Raw genomic sequence first — 23,017 nt, 5'->3', positions numbered from 1 at the left:
TTTATTTTGAAAGGTAAACCCGGAAGTGTAACGTTTCGTCTACATGCCGGGTTAAGCTTCAGAGCAGGATGTAGCGGTACGTCTTTGGACTGTTTTTTAATTAATTTTTTGCGTCACTGTGGCTGTCCGAGTTCCGTCTACCTTCTCACGTCGACGCTGTGAGTGGATTTAGGGTGATGGGCGTTTGGGGGACCGCCATAAAAGCAGACTAACGTCCTAAAAATGTCCAACATCCTAAATGCTGCGTCCAAAGTGAAATGGGACCGCACGGCTGTAGCCAAGCGAGCTGTGTTTCTCGCGGCTGCTGCCTACGGCGTCAAAACCCTCTACCCGGTCATCTGCAGGCAGCTGTTGAAAAAAAAAGCCGACAGACGGGCTGAAAACGGATCTGCATGTTCGTTTAAATCCCGTGATGACGCCGTGAATCCATCAAAGGCGTCCCCTGGGGTCAACGCCGAATTCTTCAAGCAGATCCTGGAACTTGCAAAAATCCTTTTCCCCAAGCTGCTGTCCAAGGAGCTCGCTTTGCTCTCCTTGCACTCTGTGGCTCTAGTCTCCAGGACCTTCCTGTCCATATATGTGGCCAGCTTGGACGGCAAGATAGTGAAGACCATTGTGGAGAAGCAACCGAGGAGCTTCATCATCCAGCTCATCAAATGGCTCCTCATCGCCATCCCTGCCACGTTTGTCAACAGCGCCATCCGCTTCTTGGAGTGCAAGCTGGCCCTGGCCTTCCGCACCCGCCTGGTGAACTATGCCTACCAGACCTACTTCACGGACCAGACCTACTACAGAGTCAGCAACATGGACGGGAGGCTGGCCAACCCAGACCAGTCCCTCACGGAGGACGTGCTGATGTTCTCTCAGTCGGTGGCCCATCTCTACTCCAACCTCACCAAGCCCATCTTGGACGTGGTGCTCACCTCCTACACGCTGATCCGGACAGCTCGGTCCAGGGATGCCAACGCCAGCGGGCCCACGCTGCTGGCCGGCTTGGTGGTCTTCGTCACCGCCAAGGTCCTCCGGGCATGCTCTCCTAAATTTGGGAAACTGGTGGCCGAGGAGGCACACAGGAAGGGATACCTGCGCTACATGCACTCCAGAATCATCGCCAACGCGGAGGAAATCGCCTTCTACAGGGGACACAAGGTAGGTCCAAGAATACAGTTCTACCTTTAGAGGGACTTGAGGACACAGGTGTCAAACTCCTTTTTGGCGTGCTCAATATCGTTTGGGAAACATGAATGAAAGGTTTTGCTTTGGTGTGGGCGACAGGTGGAGATGCGCCAGCTCCAGAAGTGCTACGGCGCGCTGGCCGAGCAGATGAACCTGATCCTCTCCAAGCGCCTGTGGTACATCATGATCGAGCAGTTCCTCATGAAGTATGTGTGGAGCAGCTGCGGCCTCGTCATGGTGGCCGTGCCCATCATCACCGCCACTGGCTTTGCTGACAGTGGTATTGAAAATATAATATACATATATTTTTCCTCGGTATTGTGATTGTGATTTGATCAGCGATTTTTTTTTTTTTCTTCAAGGTGCTTTTCACATGTACTTGCAGTTAATTAAGCATTCACTAAAAGGTCCTCGCAAACTTTTCCAGAAACAGCTGATGGGCACCCACATCGGAGAGTGAGCGAGAGGACGGAGGCGTTCACCACCGCCCGGAACCTTTTGGCTTCTGGAGCCGACGCCATTGAGAGGATCATGTCCTCCTACAAAGAGGTGACGGACGGCCTTATTTGCGGAGTCGCAGGTTTTTTTTTTCAGTCCAAGTATTAGACTTCACACAGTAAAAAGATGCAGTGACGAGCTGAATTGCAGTTTCAAGCGGCCTCCCGTCACCGTTTCTCATCGGCTCTGATTATATGGTGTGAGTGCAGCTGATCGGCGGCAAGCTCTTGCTTGTATTTCCAAGATGACATTCTTCAGGCATACTCACGCCCACAAAACACGTATCTGTTATGTAAAAAGGTGTGTGTTGAGTTGAGTGGTCAGATGGCATGTCTGGACAATTTGTAGTCTTTTCAGCTGAAGAAAACAACTTCATTCAACACAACACCAAATACACGCCAAAACAGCGCTCCAACACAGCACATCTTATTTATTGTTTATAATAATAATAATCCTAAAATAATCCTTCCTCCAGCTGTTGATCTTTGACCCCGCATCCTTCCCCCGTCTCTCTTTTGCACTCTCCACTCGATTAAGACATGTAAAGTCCCGATATGCGGCGGATAAACATCACGTTTCATAATCGTTACGTCTTTCCCGAGTCATCCGGCCATCACGTGGCCTCCACGAAGTTGCACATCTTGCGCCGGTTTGTTTCAAAGAGAATCAAGCTGAGTCAACAAACAGCTTGTGACGTCTTGCCGCATGCAGCTGACACGGCACTAATAGGGAAAATCATGTCTTAGTGGAATTGCCGTGTCCAACAGAAGTAACCGGTTTAAATTTTTTTATTACAAAAGCATTGTTTTATTTCGGTCTGAAAATCCAACCAAGCCAATTCGAGTAGAATACAGCATAGTTGTAGGACTATTTATTGTCAATAAAGCTCTCCAGGATTTTCTTGGGGCAATACTGAACCGACATCACCAAACCCATAAATTTGAACCTTGTGAGCTGTGGGTCACACTAATATTTACTCGAAAAGAGCCATTCACCCACTCCTCCTCCTCCCTCCGTGTGATACAGGTCACAGAGCTGGCAGGCTACACGGCGCGGGTCCACAACATGTTTGTGGTGTTCGAGGATGTCCAAAGGGGCGTTTACAAGCGCTCGTCGCTCACCGCCACCAACGGAGGCGAGAAGAAAAGCAAGCCAGACATGCACATTGATGGCCCGCTGGAAATTAAGGGTACGGCCTGCATCGCAAATATCTCTTGGGAGTGGGATGATTTCAACCCTGATTTTCTTGACCTTTCTTCTCACGTCAGGTGAAGTAATTGACGTGGACAACGGTATTGTGTGTGAAAACGTCCCAATTATAACACCCAACGGGGACGTCGTCGTGTCCAGCCTCAATGTTAAGGTGAGATTGGAGAGTAAAATAAAACTGTCCAAAAATACTTCTCCACGGCCTTCTACATGAATGTGCAAACCATAAATAAATATTTTGCCTTTCAGGTGGAAGAGGGCATGCATCTATTGATCACGGGCCCCAACGGCTGTGGTAAAAGTTCCCTCTTCCGCATCCTCAGCGGTTTGTGGCCCGTATATGGCGGGCGCCTCCACAAACCCTCCCCTCAGCATATGTTCTACATCCCACAGAGGTACACACACATACACACACACACAACTTCCTCTTCTGACTGTTGTGACCACCCTCGTGGAGAACCTGTCTGCAATTGATACCATTGTAACAGGAGCTCTCAAATAAATATTGAAGTACTTTGCGCGTGAAGGTATTCAGCAGATGAATCGACCATGACGACACCTTTTATTTGAGCTTGTACATTTTTCCCCAGTTATGCCCCCGGTGGGCAATTGAGACGTTTTAAGAAAAAAGAAAAACAAGTAGTGTGCAGTGTGAAAGCAGGCATAAGTAACCCCCCCGCCCTATAATAGTCACCTTTGTGCTGATGAGACTGTCTTCCTTTTCGTGCCTCCAGGCCCTACATGTCGATGGGCTCCCTGCGGGACCAGGTGATCTATCCCGATTTGGCCGAGGGCATGGCCGCCAGAGGCCTCGGCGACAAGGACCTGGAGGCCATCTTGGACATCGTCAACCTCAACCACATCGTCACCAGGGAAGGAGGTGATTAAGGAACTGCTCATTTCCGATTGTTTCGGAACAGTCCACGGCTTAGTGCAGCCGGAGAGTTTGGCGCGAGAATGGGCCGCAGTGTGACCAAAGTCCTGGGCTCAGTTATGCAATATTAAGAACAAAGCGGCACATTTTAAATGGGAAAATTCCTCAACGAAAATGGCTTTTTCGTCATCTTCGTTTTTCGCCTTCAGGCTGGGATGCTGAGCTGGATTGGAAGGATGTGCTGTCCGGAGGCGAGAAGCAAAGGATGGGCATGGCTCGCATGTTTTACCACAAGTAAGGACACCGTCAATACCTTTGACAAAAAATACGCACTGGCTGCAACACGATGTACGCAACTTTTTTATTTGACATTTAAAGACCTTGAACTTAGTTCAGTTTTTCGACATTTGTTCAAATCAACTTCATACGGCGTCGTACAATTTTGCAACACAAGCGTGGCTCTCCTGCGTGTTTCTCGTGTCAGGCCGAAATACGCCCTGTTGGATGAGTGCACCAGCGCCGTGAGCATCGACGTGGAGGGTAAAATTTTCCAGGCTGCTAAAGACGCCGGCATCTCCCTGCTGTCCATCACGCACAGACCCTCGCTGTGGTAAAGGGCCGCCGTCTTTCCTCCTGGGAAAATCCTCCTTTTTCAGTCCGGTCACAAGTCCGTCTCCCGGCAGGAAGTACCACACGCACTTGCTGCAGTTCGACGGCGAGGGCGGCTGGCGCTTCGAGCAGCTGGACACGGCCACTCGCCTCTCGCTCACCGAGGAGAAGCAGCGGCTGGAGAGCCAGCTGGCCGGCATCCCCGAGATGCAGCAGCGCCTCAACGAGCTCTGCAAGATTCTGGGCGACGACTCGGTGCTCAGAACCGTCCATGAGTGACGGACGAGACGAGTTTGGTTTTAACCATCGCCTCCCTCCCGGGCACTCCATTTTAAACTTATTTTAATATGAACAAAAGTCGTTTTTGATCAAAAAGCCAGGCGGGGGTTGTTCAATGGAGACACTTTATAATACTAACGCAAATTGAACATGACGACTGCGTGTACCCCCAAATGATATAAGAATTCAAAAGGCGGGATGAGATAATGTTTTTTTAGCGTTCCCCTCTCTTTGTCATCGGCCCCTCGTTGCCACAAGATAGCACCGGAGCAATATTTTATATTAGACATGGCTGTGGCCGGAGCACAAAAACAATGAATTTTGCATCGAATAACAGAGAACAAGCTTCTTTAAAGGCAAACTTGCAATTGTCGAACCGTGACTATGCGTGGATTCGTTTTATATTGTCAGAAAAAAATACACGATGCAAGAAGGATACACCTTGTGTATTGTTTTAAAATGAGAATTTTTATTTGTGCAGGGATGTCAGATATGTGATTGACACAAAGCTAAGGTAGGAAAGAGGCGCAATTGGCTTACTCCATTTTATTTGTTCTTCTTTTTAAATGATATGACATAATTTAATTGCAGTTTTGCATACCCCCAGCTACGGCTTGCTGACTCCTGGGGTTGTCCGAATGCCACTTTGAGAACCACTGCTTTAAGCGACAGAAAAGAGCACAGCTAAGAGTAAAGGTAACGCTTTCCTCAATTAATATTTTGTTTTAACATAGCACTTTACATGTTTTTTTTTGTTTTTTTTTAAGTACAATCTACCAATTTGATTCAAGGAGTCGTTTTCACACTGTACTCTTTGCGGAATTCTACAGAGCTAATGTTTACCATTTCTTTTTTAATCTACTTCCTGCCTTTTTTTTTTTTGCGGGTGCATTTTTCTTCCTTTCTCCTCTATCTTACACACACACTCACAGAAGAAGAAAAAAAAAAAGCTCAACTCTATTATTGGAGCGATTAATGACGCAGGTCTGAACCCTGAACGGAGGGCTTTTTGGTTTACCGAACAAACACAATGCGCGAAAGAGGCCCTCTCTGCTGCGCGAGCAGCTAAGTCTAGAGGTCCAGTTTGCAAAACATGTCCTGCCGCTACCAATTGTAGAGTCGGACTCTCCTTTCTCTGTTGGAAGCTGGACCCTTAAAAGTCATGAAAAGTGGGGGATAAATTCGTACAGTGGCACTAAAGTAAAACTTTACAGCTCAGCTGTGTATATATAACCAGCTATCACCCTTGAGCACAAAAAGTTTGCTCCCCAACCCCACCCCTATCTCAGCTCAAGCTGACCCCACAGTAAATTTGACTTTTGTTCCAGGAAGCTGGATTTCCCAGAAGGCTTCTGGTGCTGCTACATGCCAGGGACAAAAACTGTCATTTAGAGCAGTGTCACAAAACAGATTAAAAAAACGACTCATAATAATGCCATATTGCTGGTTATGATGGACAATCAGTGGCATCCTGAATTCAGTTTAGTTTTAAAACCTATGAATTTAACAACTGCAAATGCTGCTGTGCTCAGGATATTGCCTGCGAGTTTCATTTCCCACACAATGTGATTTTTATTGCCGTTTTCATGCCACTGTGAGCTTCTAATGCCATGATGCAACTGTATTGAGGGTGTCAATTTTTTTTGTTGGTAATCAGCGGCTCAATTATTTCAAAAAGCATCACACAAGGTCTCGGGTTGCCATGGCAACAAGCTTCACATGTTCTTGTCAGAGTCTGCCGAAATGACAAGGACGCTGACTGAATAAATTCCGGAGAAAGAGTGTTTCAATGCTGCTAATCCAATTAGTAGTTCATCTAATTAGTAGTTAGTGCTGGAAAATTCACACTGCTACTAATTATAGGGAGATTACGATTTTTTTTTTTTTTTTTTTTGCATGGAACCTCATTGTTCTTTATCCTTGCAGAAAACAAGTCAGGGCATAACAATCCAGATAGTGTCGTCCCATTGAAGATTGAATGTGTTCTTTTCAAATTCCTAATTAATCCAGATTTTGGTGTGTGTTTACCGTGCATGTAGTGATAATTTAATGGATTCATGAATCAGGATCGTCCATCCAGTTTACCTCCTGATCCCACTCTCGTGCATGTGATGGAGTTTACGTATTTTCACCTTAAACTAGAGCAAAGATGTATTTTCTTGTAAATAAAACAATGTGGTGAAAATAACTCATGTCGTCCACTATATTACAGGTTTAGCTTGGCGGTAGCAGAGGTGAATGTGTTTTTATTCCATGATTTGTTCCGATCAGGCTTTGGTGTCCCCTGACAGGTGTGTGTTGTACGAGTACAGTACTCTAATGTGTCCACATAGTTGTAGCATGCCATTACAAAATAAGGTTCATTCTCGGGAATACTTTACTGCTTATTTTAAATTTCGGAAATCACATTCCTCGCTTTATTATTATTATTAGTAGTAGTAGTTATAAAAAAAAGTTGTGCAATAATTTAGTCAAAAATACATCCGTGGTCTATAGGTTGATTGTATGGCCTTATCACAGTTGAATGTTTAGAACAGTACCGTACTTGAAATGACAACATAGTCCAAAATTGTATGTTGTTATTTTTATTTTTATTTCTGATGGCCACGCTACCTCCAAAAAAAGTTTTTAAAAATTAATACAGTATGTCAATATGAAATAAGTAATTATTACGAGATAACAAGAGATGACTTGTACTGTATGTATGCAAAACCGTGGACAACATCGCCATCTGTAGGCGAGAAAGCGCAATTGCAGCCTTTTCAGGTGGAACACACAGCTGGGGAGCGCCATTGTGAAACCAGCTTCAGCGTCCTACAGGGGGGAGTGGTTTGCCTTCGTCACTATCTCGCTCTATCTCCCCCCCCCCCCCCCCCCCCCAGCCAACTCGCACGCGGAGTAGATCTCTTTCTTCCACGCTGATTTCACAGGACCCGGCGATCACGCACACCGAGCTGAAGGCTCACAATGGAAGGCCATCCCCTCCTTCATGATCCGTGAACCCTCCCCAAGTGGACTACTTGTTTGTCGCACAGTGTGTACGAATGGTGGCTCCACGGAGACGCGAGAGGGGAGGAGGAGGAGGAGGAGGTGGAGGACGGCGCTCCCTCGTCTTCTAAGAGGATAAAGGAGGAAAGGGGGCTATTTTTAACCGGACTCTTGTGGACTCTTACCCGGGGCACAATGAGCGGCGGGCCGGATGAGAGCTCGGTGCGTGTGGCGCTAAGGTAAGGATGCTTCTTGCTCCCACCTGCAAAACACCAAACCCAACCATGCACTCATTGACAACGATCCATTCACAATGAATCCTCCAATGACTGCACTGCATGCAATATTTGCAGTAGTTGCTTTGGTTTATGCCTACTGAGGATTTCCGCATGCAGATGTGCCTTAAGGCGATAAGGAGTGTCTGGAGGAGAGGGAAAAAAATCACCTGGCAGTCATACAAGCAAGCCCAGTGGTGATAGACACTAACACTAACAATAGTGTCAATGAATGCATGCATGGCAGCCATGTTGATGAGTCATGTGACCCTGGTTTATTGACCCTCCATGCAAGGTGTAGCCAAACTGTGACCAGGTCATGATTTGTTTTCTTTGCATAACCCCCCCCCCATGTTATTGTTATTTCGATTGTATTTTATTTTAAATCAAAGTTTAGTTTCACTTTCACTCTTCATTTGAGTTGTAATTTCATATTTTTTGTTTATTTTAGTGTCATTATTTTCTTTAATACTTGAAAGTACTCCAATTTCAGGTTTCCGTCTTTTTTTTTTGCTCTTGTCTTCTTTCTTTTTGTTCTGCTAACCTGTGTGACAACTTCCACGCCTCAAATAGCATAATTCACATACTCCAGTATTTGCATGGTGTGTTTTGCAGCAGATAATTTAATGGTTTCATCGAATCCACACAAAGTGATTATAAAAACAAAAGCCTACCCCCTCTTCAAAAGGTATTTTTGTGGTATGACGAAAATAATTCATGAACGTGACATATTATCTAAAGAACTTAAAAAAAACTGAACTAAACATTAAGTGCGTTTAGATGTATGGCGGGCCTGACAACACGTGAAAGCCTCTCCCCAGCTTAAAAGTTGAGTTAGGTGTGTGTGTGTGTGTGTGTGTGTGTGTGTGTTGCCAGTCAGCACCTGCTTCAACGTGCATGGCCTAATCCTTCACCTACCCCCCACCCCCTTAAAAAAAAAAAAAAAAAAAAAAATACATAATGTATCATAATGGTGCAACTCGAGGAATTGTGTCGTGGTTGTTACATAACAGCCTTGCCGTATGTTTGCTCACCTCCATATGAAAAAAGGGGCAGCACAAGAAGAAAGTGAACAAGCTGTCCAGAGTCCAATTCAAAGTAGCACCTTGCCGCCCTTTTAATAATTGATCCCGTGGCAGGCGGCGTCAAATGTCCTCTGTTGGGAAAATTTGAAACGCGTCGCACTTCCACAGGAGTAAGGACGCTCGGGAAGCGCCATAGACGGGCTAACAGATAGCATTGCTATGTAAACGAAATTATTTTGAGCATCTGTGTCCATCAAATGTAAGGCCCTCTGCCCCAACCATCCCCACAAGTGTAAGTGTGTGTCTGTGTGTGTGTGTGTGTGTGTGTGTGTGTGTGTGTGTGTGTGTGTGTGTGTGTGTGTGTGTGTGTGTGTGTGTGTGTGTTTGCCTGCATTCTCCCTAATGAATATTCACCGAGTGAACTGAAGCGAAGCAGGCTGCTTGCCCTCTGCCAGCTGCCGTCATGGAATCATGCAGATCACAACAATCATCATCATTTAATTTTTTTAGGGGCGGGGCACCCCACTGACCTTTTGATAAAAACACTGTCAAGGACACGGATAACAATGACAAAGCTGAGTCGGCTTCCTTCCTTTCATCACTCTATTGGCAATATTTCATGAAAGCAATGTGGGTAGTTGCACCATTTGTAGACTGGCATTGACAGTGAACCCCCCCCCCCACCCCCCAATTTTTATTTTATTTTGCGATATTGTGAAATATGGAGAACACGGTTGGCACACGGGACTATTTTCAGCACTGTCTGCGGGGCTCAGTTGCAGTTTTTGTCTATGACACACACCAATGAATCCTCCCCCCTTCAAAAAAATGCCTTTAGGTCCACCACAGCGTTGCCGTTATGTAAGCAGGTGGACTTGTTTGGCTCGGTGAGGAAGGATGAAGAGAGGAAGAGAGAGGAACACAAGAAACATTCTCCTGTCCAACATTTGGTGGTGACATCAAGAGTCTTGATAGTCACTATTTATACACAACCGATGTCAAACAAACGTCTGCGATTAAAAAAGCACGACATTTCCACCCGGTGATTTGGAAGAAGAACCTGATCAACTTTGAAATATCATCTGATCAGTGTAACTCATGACGAACTCGGGGTGACGTCACCTCTGCCGCAAAGAAAATTGATTGGCGCTAATTTCCCGAAGGCTGATGTCATTGTTCTGCCTCTTGTTTACCAGCAGCCCCTCTAAAATGAATGAAGGGTTTTTGCTGGCTTTTTTTTTTTTTTTTTTTTTTTGGTCTGCCAGGCATTCGTCTTTGTGAGCGCGGGAGAGGGAGTCTCTTGTTTTTGAGGCCGTCACTGAAATCGCAGTAATGAGCCCGAGAGCTTGAAACTCACTTGGATTGTTGCACGGGGGGAGCCACAGTGGGACGTAAAAGTATCCTTATAATCCTCTCTTCATGAGGGTTTCAGCATCCCCTCCCATATTTTCGGTTGAATGAAACTGTCAGATGAACGCGTTGGGCAGCTTTTACACTTTTTTTTTTCCCTTGTCCAGAGTACATTGAACATCAAATACGATTTGTCTCGGAGTGCATGCGAGGGCCAGAGTGAGCGTTAAGGCTGCAGCAGTGTTGGATTTCCAAGCAAAAAGATTGGACAAGGAGCCTGTGTGTTTCCTAGATGGCGGATTAGTGCTTGAAGGGCAGCCCTCGTTCAGGCCGGAGAAGGAAAAAAAAAGTGTTTTTGACGGAACCGTAATAGAAAAAAAAGTCGGTTTGCCAGTTATCTAGAAATTGTCGTAGATTAGCCACCGGTCGTTTGACAGAGCTAATAGGACATATGGTATATGATTACATAATTAAAATTTAAATATAAATGAAATTTATATTGTTGAACTAGCTTTATGCTAACGAATAAATGGAAGCGCCATAGACGCGTTAACGAATAGCGTCGGTGTCTTGGTGTTACATCCCCTCAAGCCACCGATACTGGAACATAAACAAAAGTTAATATAGACACACACACACACACACACACACACACACACACACACACACACACACACACACACACACACACACACACATACGCACAGGCATATATTCTTTATCCTTTGCAAAGAACAGCTAAAATAACTGCAGCTTACTCATGGGAAAAAATGGTTAGACCACCTTGTTTCTCGTTCATTTGAAATGGTTGCCTGCTGCTTGTGTCTTTTCAAGGCAAAAAAGAAAAAAAAAAAAAACTTGTGTGTGTCCATGCACACAAACACACATTATGTCCGCAACAAAGCTTTTTCCTGGAACACTGTCCAAATATTACTCATCAGCAATTTTCTCGTGAGGTGGCTTCAGCGGTGAGAGGCAGAGACTTTTCCTCCACAGGAAATGATGCCATGACACGGCGTTTATTCAAGAAGGAGCCAACAGAGAGATTCTTAATAAAATCCAGGGCGGGTTCTGTTGACTCTTTTGAACAGCGAGTGTACTGTGAGGTGTGCACTGCCTCCAATACTGAAGTACAGGACACACTTTTATAGTCTGTTCTCATTTCTGTGGCCTTTAGCTCAATCTGCACCTTTTTAAAGTTTCAGTGAAAGAATTATGGATGCGACTCATTGGTTCTACTCTTCGAATGCGCATATTAATCACTTCAGAATTACCGTCATAGGAATGACATGAATTAATATACTGCAATTATATTGGAGGTGATTTCCCCCCACCCCCTTGTCATTTGGCCGTATTCCCTTATTTGGCATCGCTCTTTCTGAATATTTTCGTTCTGTGCTCCTATAAATACAGTGATTGTAAAAAAAAGCAGGTCGCAATTTCATCAGATTTGTCTTCTCCCGACAGGATCCGTCCTCAGCTGGCCCGAGAGAAGATCGAAGGCTGCCACATATGTACGTACGTGATGCCCGCCGAGCCGCAGGTGGTCCTGGGCAAGGACAAGGCCTTCACGTACGACTTTGTCTTCGACATGGACACCCAGCAGGACGCCATCTACGGCCACTGCACCGAGAGTCTCATCGAGGGCTGCTTCCAGGGCTACAACGCGACCGTATTCGCGTACGGCCAGGTGGGGGTTCATCTGACTCGTACACTATGCATTGTGATCAATTGTAAGTGATTTAGGCCTGTTTTGTTTGCCGTACACACTCTTGAACCCCCACCACCACCTCCAAAAATGTCTCAGTGCTTCTTTTTCTTAATCTCTCCCGCGGTTGCCCCTCCGCTTGCCTTTTATTGTTGCCGCGCTTGCTGAATTCCCGTCCAATAGCCTTTCACACTCAAAACGAGTGATCCGTTCACACAGGTGCGGTCTGGACAATGACACACACACACATACACACTCCTGTCAGTGTCTCTTTCAGACGAACCAGCAGGGAGTAACCCCCTTGTTGCATTCCATCGAAATCACCATGATGACCACCCCATCCCCGCTGCTCCGCTCTCCTCCTTCCCAGCAACTAACTGTCTGTTTTTATTTATTTAAGGAAGACATATGCTTTTTTTTTTACACCCCCTCAGTGTATCACAGCTCCCTTAATAACTTGTCGGTGGCATGCTTTTGTCAACACACATCAACGATCAAGATTTTCTACGCCAGTGTGAAAACGGAGGCCATTATCATGACAACCAGAGGTGAAGTCAGGCTAGGCAAGCGGCTTTTACTTCGGGGAGGAGAGCTCGTTCACTCGTGGAGGCAGCAGTTTACAGTGTTTCCTTGACTTGCGAGAAATATGTGCTTTGTCCTCTCCAAAGACGGGCTCGGGGAAGACTTACACCATGGGAACCGGCTTCGACGTCAACATCGGCGAGGACGAGCTGGGTATCATTCCCAGGGCCGTCAACCACCTGTTCCGGGGCATCGAGGAGCGGCGGCAGGCTGCCACCGAGCAGGGAAAGCCTGTCCCTGAGTTCAAGATCAACGCTCAGTTCCTGGAGGTACAAAAACAGACAAGACCCCCCCCACCCCCACCCTCCCACCACCACCGAAAATACAAAACCAGTTTGTGCATCATGACTTCATGCTTTCATTGTGCGTCTCTTTCTGGTGTGTGCACTTTGGCCACCAGGAGGTAGTATCATCCATGTAAGCATTGTATACACACAAAGAAGAACCAGTTGTGTTTCACAGAGGATAAAGAATATATGCGTGCAAGTTAGATGAAGCTATTCAGAGTCAACTCAGAGTCGTCAAAAGGTGCTTTGCTGCACTACGAAACTGTCGTTAACCCGGCGTCCGTGATCAACTGGCTTGACCTGCGAGCACGAAAAAGCGGCTTGAACGGCTGCCAGAGTGAATTTGAAAGATGAGAGATGACAGAAAGCACTTGGGACAGACGTTTGAATTGACGTTGCAGCTGTACAACGAGGAGGTGGTGGACCTGTTTGACACCGCGCGGGACGTGGAGGCCAGGAGGCAGAAGTCCAGCGTGCGCATCCACGAGGACGCCAGCGGAGGCATCTACACGGTCGGCGTCACCACACGCAGTGTCAACTCCGCGGCCGAGGTGAGCTAGACGCACTTCAGGGCAGATGAAGAACGTATTTAATCTTAAGTTTTCGTTTTGTGCTAGATGATCCAGTGTCTGAAACTGGGCGCTTTGTCCAGGACCACGGCCAGCACTCAGATGAATGTGCAGAGTTCGCGCTCTCACGCCATCTTCACGATCCACCTGTGCCAAGTTCGGATGTGCTCACCTGACAACGTAAGCGCGCCACTTCGCGTTGCGGCTTCATGAGCCCATGAACTCTTTTTTTTTTTTACTTTTCCTCCTCAATCCTCCAGGATAACGCGACAGACAACCGTCTGGCGGGCAACTCGGACATCAACGAGTTTGAGACGCTGTCGGCTAAGTTCCACTTTGTGGACCTGGCTGGTTCCGAGAGGCTCAAAAGAACCGGAGCCACGGGAGACCGGGCCAAAGAAGGCATCTCCATCAACTGTGGACTGGTAAGTTTGATTTTTAACCCTCTTAGGAGTTATCGGGAGAATTTCCAAATGTGTAAAAATGAGCAGTTATATACGGAAGCGTGGCGTAAACATGAAAAAAATTGCTACGTTTTTTTTTTTTTTGTTAACATTTAGCCTACAAGTACTAGTACGTACAAATGTTTGGATGTATTTCCCAGCCCCGAATAATTTTTTTATTTACTTTTAAATTTGAGTAGTCCCCAAGTGGAGCAAAATGTTCCTTGTATATGATGATACATTTATTCCTACAAAATGACTATTTTTCCATGCCTCAGCTTGCCTTGGGCAACGTGATCAGCGCTCTTGGCGACAGAAGTAAGCGCTCCACACACGTGCCTTACCGAGACTCCAAACTCACCCGTCTGCTCCAGGATTCGCTCGGCGGGAACAGGTTTGTTAGCAACAGCGTCCTTTTCCGTCACATCCCGCCCGCGTAAACGTCGCTGTGCCTCCCCCCCAGTCAAACGGTGATGATCGCGTGCATCAGCCCGTCAGACCGCGACTTCATGGAGACCCTGAACACTCTGAAGTACGCCAACCGAGCGCGGAATATCAAAAACAAGGTCATGGTGAACCAGGATCGAGCCAGTCAGCAGATCAGCGCGTTGAGGACGGAGATGGCGCGCCTGCAGATGGAGCTGATGGAGTACAAAACGGTGAGGCGCAAAGAGGGGTGAGCACTTTTACTTCTTGTGTTTGATAAGAAATGCTCGTAGAACGTGAGCGGATGTATTTGTCATTCAGGGTAAGCGCATGGTGGGCGAGGATGGCACGGAGGGCCTCAACGACTTGGTCCACGAGAACGCCATGCTGCAGACGGATAACAACAATCTGAGGGTGAGGGTGAAGGCCATGCAGGAGACCATCGACGCTCAGCGAGCCAGACTCACTCAAATCCTCAGCGATGGAGCCAACCAGGCGCTGGCCAAAGCAGGTGAGACGTCGCAAAATTAAGAGTGTGTTCGCCCATCCCTGGTGCAAGTTAGTTATGCATCATGTTTAATGAAACGGCGAAAATTGAGGAAAAGCACAGTCATCCTTGACAGTGAAATCACCAAAATGGACGGTAAAAAAAACTTGGAGTTAGCCCACCATATTTCTCAATATCACCGATATGATTTGCTGGCATCTGAGCGAGGCGTCTGCTTTCAGGCGAAGGCAACGAGGAGATCGGCAACATGATCCACAACTACATCAAGGAAATTGAGACACTCAGGTACATCCGAATTAAAAATCAACACCCCACAACCAGCCGCTTCAAAAGAACGGCGAGCGAAGAAAAAAAAAACGCGTCTCCTCGCCGATAGAGCCAAACTTCTGGAGAGCGAGGCCCTCAACGAGAACCTCCGGAAGAGCCTGTCGCGCGCCTCCACTCGCTCGTCGCTCTACGCCGGCCCCGCCTCCTTCTCTCCGGCCATCTTTGCGCCTGAGAAAGAGGCCAACGACATCATCGAGATGGCCAAGAAAGACCTGGAGAAGCTCAAGAGGAAGGAGAAAAAGAAGAAAAAGAGGTATGCGTTGAGTTGAGTGTGTTACCATAGCAACAGGTCACCCGGTGAGGGAAATGCTCCCCTGAGCATCTTTTTATCAGTTTTTTACGTTATTCTCGGCCATCTTCACATCTTTCTTGCCATGTCACTGGTTCTTACTCTTTCTTTCTCTTCCTCTCTGCTCTGTTGCAAACTTCCCTCACTTAAACCTGTCTCCCCCCCACCACCATCCCCATACCCCCGCCCCACCCCTCCAAAGACTTAGGCAGTGCCACCAGGACGGTCTCCAACCTGACGCCAGGTTCGCTCCATCCCATCTGGGCAATGGGGGACAAATCCCTGAATGCTTTTAGTGTGTGGCAACCCCCGTGTAATGAGCGATTGTCACGCAAAAAAATCGACAAAAGTGATGACGTGTTGCTGATCTGCTCCTGATTGACGTTTGTGGTAGCGTGTGCACGTATCCGTTTCACCTCCTTTTGTGTGTCAAACAACGAAAGGCCGTTTTAACTCTCAATGATGCGGCGTTCTTTTCCAGTGTTGTGAAGGAGGAAATGGCGGACAATGACCAGGAACGAGGTGGCAACGAAGCAGAGCTGGGCAGCGACCACGAGGAAGCTGACGACGACGGCGACGGAGAGGAAGAAGACTCGGACACGGCAGGAGATGAGACGTCCGAGGAGTCGGAGGCGGAGGAGCTGGATGAAAAAGGTGAAGAGAAAGATGCACTAAAATGAGACGAAGCGGGATCTGATGAGCCGGGTTTTTGGCCCCGCAGACGACGTCCAAGCCGACCTGGCCAATATCACGTGCGAGATCGCCATCAAGCAGAAGCTGATCGACGAGCTGGAGAACAGCCAGCGGCGCCTCCACACGCTCAAGCAGCAGTACGAACACAAGCTGGTCATGCTGCAGAATAAAATTCGAGACACGCAGCAGGAGAGGGACAAAGTGCTGCACAACATGGGTGAGCGAAAACAGCCCCCAAAAAATCCCAACAAAAAATGTCATATTATGGAGTTTTTATTTTTATTTCTTTTATTATTAAAATTAATTTTATACTTATTTTAGTTTATTTTTATCGTGAATATTTACCACAGAATTTGAGATTGAATTGTCTTTATTTTATTTGTTTATTTATTTTAGATTTTCTGGTTGATTTTGAACAGAAGTCACAGAAAATCAATTTTTAATTTCATTTCTTTGACTCGCTCCGCCCAGGCTCGGTGGAGTCATGCACAGAAGAAAAGGCCAAGAGGATCAAGGCCGAGTACGAGAGGAAGCTGAGCTCCATGAACAAGGAGCTGCAAAAACTCCAGTCGGCCCAGAAGGAGCACGCGCGGCTGCTCAAGAACCAGTCGCAGTACGAGAAGCAGCTCAAGAAATTGCAGCTCGACGTCACCGAGATGAAGAAGACCAAGGTTTTAAAAAAAAAAAAAAATGTTGGAGCAGTTATAAAGAGAAGGCAACGGCTGGATGTGGGTTGAAATTTGCGATTGTCCACCAGGTGGCGCTGATGCGTCAAATGAAAGAGCAACAAGAGCGCAACAGAGCCACAGAGTGCAAGAGGAACAGGGAAATTGCGTCTTTGAAGAAAGACCAGCGCAGAGCTGAGGTACAGGATTGATCTTAGGATGCAATCAGCCTTTTTTTTTTCCACCCATCACCAGCAATTTTTTGTATTCACGCACAGTTGTCAAGTGTTTTAATGTATTTTATATTTCACTCGCCGATACATTAAATTGGAGGCCCTTTTAGCTTGATTGGGTGTTAATTTGTCCTGGCAGCATCAAGTGAAGCAGCTTGAGGCACAGAAGAGACAGCAGGAGTTAATCCTACGTCGGAAGAACGAAGAGGTGAGAACACACTTCCCCGAGGGTTTTTTTGGGGGCGGGGGGGATTGTATTTGTCACAGAGTTTCTATATTTCATTTGCCAGGTCGTCATTGTTAATGAGAAACGTTTTATTCCAATTTTAATTTTATTGAATGTATTTTATTTTCCTTCTGTTTTTTTTTTTTTTTTTTTTTGCATTGCATTATTTGATTTAGGTTTTCGTTGTTTTATTGCATGTCGTTTAGTTACCATTGTGTTTATTTTTCTGCATTTTATTAATGTTGTTTATTTTTTTCTAATTTACCTAATTAGTTTATATTTTGTGATTTTATGTATTTCAGTTGTAATGCTGTTCTTTTTTTTTTACATTGTTTTTATGCTGTTTTCAAATTTTTTTTCCTGTGGTCATGGTTTATTTCTTTATATTCATCATTTTATTTTATTTATTCTATTGCTTTCAAATGTGCTTTCTGAATTGCAGGTGACTGCTCTGAGGCGTCAGGTGAGGCCAGTGTCTGGCAAGGCGAGCAGGAAAGTCACCTTACCCGAATCCCTCTCAGAGCCGCCCCACCGGAGCTCTCCGGGAAGGCCGTACTCGTCAGCGTCATCGACGTCCAACGGCGCCAGGTGCGGCATCTCAACTCCGTTTGTTTTTGCGTCTCGCACGCGGCAAAACTCTCGAAAGAAACGATCTTTGTCTTCAGGAGTTCGCCGGCGCGCAGGGGAAGCGGCTACCTCAGCCGGACCGCCAGGGCCAAATGGCAGTCGTTGGAGCGACGCGTCAGTGACATCATCATGCAGCGGATGACCATCTCCAACATGGAAACAGATATGAATCGACTCATGAAGGTCCGATTTTTCAGGAAACGTGTAAATAAATAGCCAACTGACTGACCGAAATGAAGGCACCTCTGTATACGGCTCCAGCAAAGGGAGGAGCTGACCAAGCGGAGGGAACGAGTGTCCAGGAAAAAAACCAAGACGATGGCGGAGGCGGCCCCGGACTCTGAGCGCTCGCTGACCCCCTTGAACGAGGAACTGGAGTCTCTGGGCGCCAACATCGATTACATCAATGACAGTATCGCGGACTGCCAGGCCAACATCATGCAGATGGAGGAGGCCAAGGTGAACAAAAAACAAAAGATGGCGACGGTTTCACCGTTTGTAAGTCAACATTTTCACTCACGTTCCTGCTGGATGGTTTTTGGGGTCTCAGGAAGAAGGAGACACGGTGGACGTGACGGCGGTGGTCAGCTCATGTAGTCTATCGGAGGCTCGCTTCCTTTTGGATCATTTCGTGACAATGGCCATCAATAAGGTGACAGCGACTTCCGACGTCAATGGACTCGGAGGCAAAACGCGCTTCCCGGTGTGACCGTCTGCGTCTTGTGAACCCGCAGGGCCTGCAAGCGGCTCAGAAGGACTCCCAGCTGAAGGTGATGGAGGGTCGGCTGAAGCAGACGGAGATCAACAGCGCCACGCAGAACCAACTGCTCTTCCACATGCTCAAGGAGAAAGCCGAGATCAACCCCGAGCTGGATGCCCTGCTGGGGAGCGCCCTCCAAGGTTAGGCGCCTTTGGCCTCGTCTTTTTAAATAACATTCTATCGATTGTGTTTTATTTCGCAGCTGCTTATAGAATGAAATGGAAGCCTTCCTCAAAATCGGGGTTTGAATTTGATTTCTTTCTGTCTTCTCTGGTGTTTTTTTTTATCTTTTTGTGGGAACTCAAGAGTTAGGTTACCTGTCACCGGGTGAGTAATAAGATCTATGTTTTGAGAGCTGCACACTTGAAGATTTCAAATATGGCGGCGAGAAATCTTCAAGTCTGATTGATCCCGACCCAGTGGCCTTAATAGTTGTTTGTTTCCCGTCGTGTCTCCACCAGCTCGTTACATGATCTCATTATGTTTCTCCGTGTTTCCTGTCACGCGGGGCCCTTTATCTCCCCTTTTCACCCTACCGTGCTTTGGACCTGCTGTAGCATTTATTCTACTCTCAGAAACCCACCGAATAAACCTCCTAATAACGCGTCTCTCCCGTTTGTAGAGAACGGGGACGAAAGCAGCAGCGATGAGTCGAACCCCAGCCCGGCTGCAGAGGGCAGGTAATGTGACGGCGGCAGAAACTCAAGTCGGACTGCGTTGGAATTTGCATACGGATTCGGTGGCAAAACATTTTCAGTTTGTCTTCCCTGATCTGGTTCCAGCCCGCTGCCGTCAGACGTGATGAAGTTATGCGGCGACTCCCGTCCGAGAAACAAGGTACCAGACTGCGCGATGATGCGTGATGTTATTCGTATTTCGTAATTGCCGTTGATCCTTCAGGCTCGTAGGAGGACCGCCACCCAGATGGAGCTTCTCTACGCCACCACAGGAGATCCGCCTTTCGACTCTCCCCCCGGAGACTTCTCGGGTCCCTTGCTTCCCCTCGCCGAGCACCAGGGCGGGTCGGCGGATCCAGGCCGCGAATCCCCGTCTTCTCTCTCGGCTCCCAAGGCCGGCGTGTGAGCATTAATAAGAAACGCCTCTCAAAAACACCCGTTCGGCTACCGCTAACACTTTTGATTTCCGCCAGCTTCCGCTCGAGGTCACCGACGAGCGGTGTTGAGAGGAAGCAGCTCGAGCGCTCTCCTCTCACCCGCAGGAAAATGCAAGAAAAGGCAACGGCCGCAGCTGGGGATGCCAAAACGCGAGCAAATGACTCCAAAACACCGTAAGAAGTCTTTATCGTCAAGCCATAGCCACGTCTAATGTCAAAGTTGGGCTTTGTGTGGCGTATATCGATCATCACAAACCTGTGTCTGCTTTCATTTTCCATTGTATTTTGGCATTGTTTTGATTTTTCAGATCGGATGAATCACCTGTATTTGATGGCCAAAGGTACGCTTCTTTCTTCACCTTTATTTGGTATCATTCTTTTTTTTTTTCCACAATCATCGTGAAAATTGAAACACTAAAAAGCTGCATTTCCAGAGGCGTAATCAACCCCGTGGCACCCCCCAAGACCAGCCGGGCAGCCAGACTTCAATGTGTCCATGTCGCCGAGGGACATACCAAGCCCGTTCTCACCGTGGACGTCACAGAAGATCTGCTCTTTACAGGATCGAAAGGTAAATATTGACAAATTCTGAAAGGGTGCACCGCCTTTCCTGATTGCACGTTTTGTTTTTTTTTTCCTTCAGATCGAACGTGTAAGGTGTGGAATTTGGTGACCGGTCAAGAGATCATGTCTTTAGCGGATCATCCTAGCAGCGTCGTCTCAGTCAGGTAAAAAATCACCGTTGTTCAATCTGTTCATTTACGGATGATTTATTTATTTTTTTAACCATTATTTTGATCATCCTAGCAGCGTCGTCTCAGTCAGGTAAAAAAATCACCGTCGTTCAATCTGTTCATTTACGGATGATTTATTTTTTTTTTTTTTACCATTATTTTAAAGCCATATCAGCCCTCGTCTGTATTGACGTCCGTCTGTTATGTTGCAGATACACTTCCAGCCTCGTCTTTACGGTTTCCACTGCCTACATCAAAGTGTGGGACATACGGGATTGTGCAAAATGTATCCGCACGCTTATGTAAGTACACAATGGGCTCCGTCCGTCAGTGTTGACGAAGTATGTCTCTCATCGAAATATTCATGGTTGCTTCAGGGCTTCAGGTCAAGTTGGTACAGGCGACACCTGTTCTTCAGCCCGAAGTTTCTCCATCCCTCCAGGAGAGAGTCAGATCAACCAGATCGCCATCAATCCCGCCGGTTCCTTCCTGTACGCCGCCGCCGGGAACGCCGTACGCATGTGGGATCTCCGCAAGTAAGTCTAATATGGAGCCGCAGACGAAGGTGTTGAAAATAAATGCACTCGTGCTAATAGTTGACTTTTATGTGGGCGTTAGGTTTGCCTCCACAGGGAAGCTGACTGGCCACGTGGGAGCCATCACGTGTCTGACGATGGATAAGTTGGGGAACGGACAAGACCTGGTGCTCACCGGCTCCAGGGACCATCACATCAAAGTAGGAGACGCGCTCAAAAAAACAGTCGTAGAGTCATGGATATCACGTTTTTTTTTTTGTTGTTGTTTCTCAGATGTTTGAGGTGACAGAAGGCGCTCAGGGGAGCGTCGGCTCCTGCCACACGTTTGACCCCGCTCATCAGGATAGCGTGGAGTCTCTTGCCTTGCACGGGGACTTTGTCTACAGCGGCTCCAAAGACTACTCCGTCAAAAAGTGGGACTTGGCCAGTAAGCGGCTGCTGCAGGTTAGCCTGCTTATGATGAGTATACAATACATAAGGAAGCTAGAGCTCGTGGGCAACTTTTGAGATATAACAGGAGCGCGTGTCTTTCCTTGAGCAGTCAGTCGCTTTCCAGGCGGGTTGGGTTAGCGCTTTGGGCGCGGTGCCCTGCTCGTCGGCGCTGCTCGGCGGGTGTCGAGGAGGGCTTCTCCGCCTGTGGCACTCTGACTCACTAGCGCCTCTCGGTGACATCCAAGGCCACGACAGCCCCATTAATGGCCTGGCGACCAACAGCAGTCATCTGTTCACCGCCTCGGAGTAAGTCGCACGTTGCCACTTGTCGTTGACTTGTCGTTTCACGGTTCTTTGTGTTTTCACCATATTTTGCCGGTGAAAATGATTCTTATTCTGATTTGTTGTTGATATATTCCGTCACTTATGGCTATTTAATTGTGTTGCACGCAGTGACCGCACAGTGAAGATTTGGGAAGCCAAAGGATCTCTTGAGGATGGAGTCCATTGACAGTGATTTGGGACCGTAAACTGATTTTTGCTTCATTTGAGTCCTCCACGTTGCGACGCTATGCTCGCTTGCACAATTTCTTGTGTGTGTTTTTTTTTTTTTTTTTTTGTGTACAAGACATTTCCAAATGCTGGAGACTTGACTGTTCCCTTCACCAGCAACACTTTGGACTTTCCGTGTGCTTCTTTCTAGTCTTGACTGTGTGAAACCAAGGACCAAAATACTACTGAAGCTGCATTGTGCTCTTATTCTCCTGCTGCACTATTTGGTAATGTAAATGGGTTATTTTCTATCTTTCCTATACGTTGTTGGGCCGGAAACTTTATTAGCTACAGCGGTCTAATCGAATGAGAGGTGTCCACGGCTGTATCCACAGAGTACCTGTAGCTTTAACAGTTAACGCAGCATTAACGAAAAACAAAAATATCTGTTATGTCCTCATGTGTTGTGCACTGTAACTTAATATGACAACCGCATGTTTTTTTTTCCTCGTTCAAGTTTCCGTTTACTTTTCCCCATCCCGTCCAGTCCTCCTATCTTCCTGAAAATGTGAGTTAAATAGCTGTTCTGCGGATATCAGTCAGATACTGAAAAAGATATGTCATGTACTATTTCCACGTTAAATCAGGTGGATGGAAATTACTCTCGTGTTTTTTTAATTTTTATTTGATTTTTTTTTTCAACATTTGATTGGAAATTCCGTATGTGTTAATATCATTGTTGCTTGTCTTCCTGCTGATTATGGTGTACACACTTAACTGAGGCTGCAATGTGAGAATAAATTTCATCGTGCACAGAAAAGGTCATTTTTTAAAAAACTGCATTAACGCCCGATGGCCACATGATAGCAGCATTGTACAGTGAGAAGGCACACAACTGCTTTCAAAAAATGACGTTCAACTTCCATGACAAAGAAGATGGAAAAAAAGCTTTGAACTATTTTGTGACGAATCCAACTATGGACACTTACTCGAGAGACATAACACATTTATTGCTTGGTATTCCGATGATTCGCATGAATTTAGAGCTCATTTGTGCCACCCCGCCGCAGCTTTATTTCATCT

At 46.8% G+C, this 23,017-nt stretch overlaps 2 protein-coding genes across 2 annotated transcripts; both read left to right on the top strand.

The window, feature by feature from the left end:
* The first annotated feature begins 47 nt into the window (after positions 1–47).
* abcd2 (ATP-binding cassette, sub-family D (ALD), member 2) lies at positions 48–6,833 on the top strand. Its single transcript, XM_019877133.1, has 10 exons — positions 48–1,149; positions 1,276–1,456; positions 1,604–1,725; positions 2,701–2,863; positions 2,943–3,037; positions 3,133–3,278; positions 3,618–3,763; positions 3,967–4,051; positions 4,242–4,367; positions 4,441–6,833. Exons 1-10 carry the CDS (start codon positions 223–225, stop codon positions 4,643–4,645), a joined length of 2,196 nt encoding a protein of 731 aa, XP_019732692.1. The 5' UTR covers positions 48–222; the 3' UTR covers positions 4,646–6,833.
* Positions 6,834–7,356: 523 nt separating this feature from the next.
* LOC109520144 (kinesin-like protein KIF21A) lies at positions 7,357–22,749 on the top strand. The gene is made up of 34 exons (XM_019877128.1): positions 7,357–7,872; positions 11,751–11,973; positions 12,660–12,842; positions 13,262–13,411; positions 13,478–13,609; positions 13,690–13,854; positions 14,151–14,266; positions 14,336–14,531; positions 14,620–14,809; positions 15,028–15,091; positions 15,183–15,386; positions 15,904–16,076; positions 16,144–16,332; positions 16,587–16,786; positions 16,873–16,980; positions 17,153–17,221; positions 17,682–17,827; positions 17,905–18,049; positions 18,128–18,325; positions 18,417–18,518; positions 18,601–18,766; positions 19,249–19,306; positions 19,409–19,463; positions 19,527–19,705; positions 19,777–19,914; positions 20,049–20,081; positions 20,175–20,311; positions 20,384–20,468; positions 20,687–20,776; positions 20,852–21,010; positions 21,093–21,210; positions 21,284–21,454; positions 21,552–21,748; positions 21,896–22,749. The coding sequence occupies exons 1-34, from the start codon at positions 7,829–7,831 to the stop codon at positions 21,951–21,953; spliced, it is 4,641 nt and encodes a 1,546-aa protein (XP_019732687.1). The 5' UTR covers positions 7,357–7,828; the 3' UTR covers positions 21,954–22,749.
* The last annotated feature ends 268 nt before the right edge of the window (positions 22,750–23,017 follow it).

Source organism: Hippocampus comes, unplaced genomic scaffold (assembly GCF_001891065.2).
Source record: "Hippocampus comes isolate QL1 unplaced genomic scaffold, H_comes_QL1_v1.1 scaffold61, whole genome shotgun sequence".
Classification (NCBI taxonomy): Eukaryota; Metazoa; Chordata; class Actinopteri; order Syngnathiformes; family Syngnathidae; genus Hippocampus; species Hippocampus comes.
This window is presented reverse-complemented; position numbering and strand designations above follow the sequence as displayed.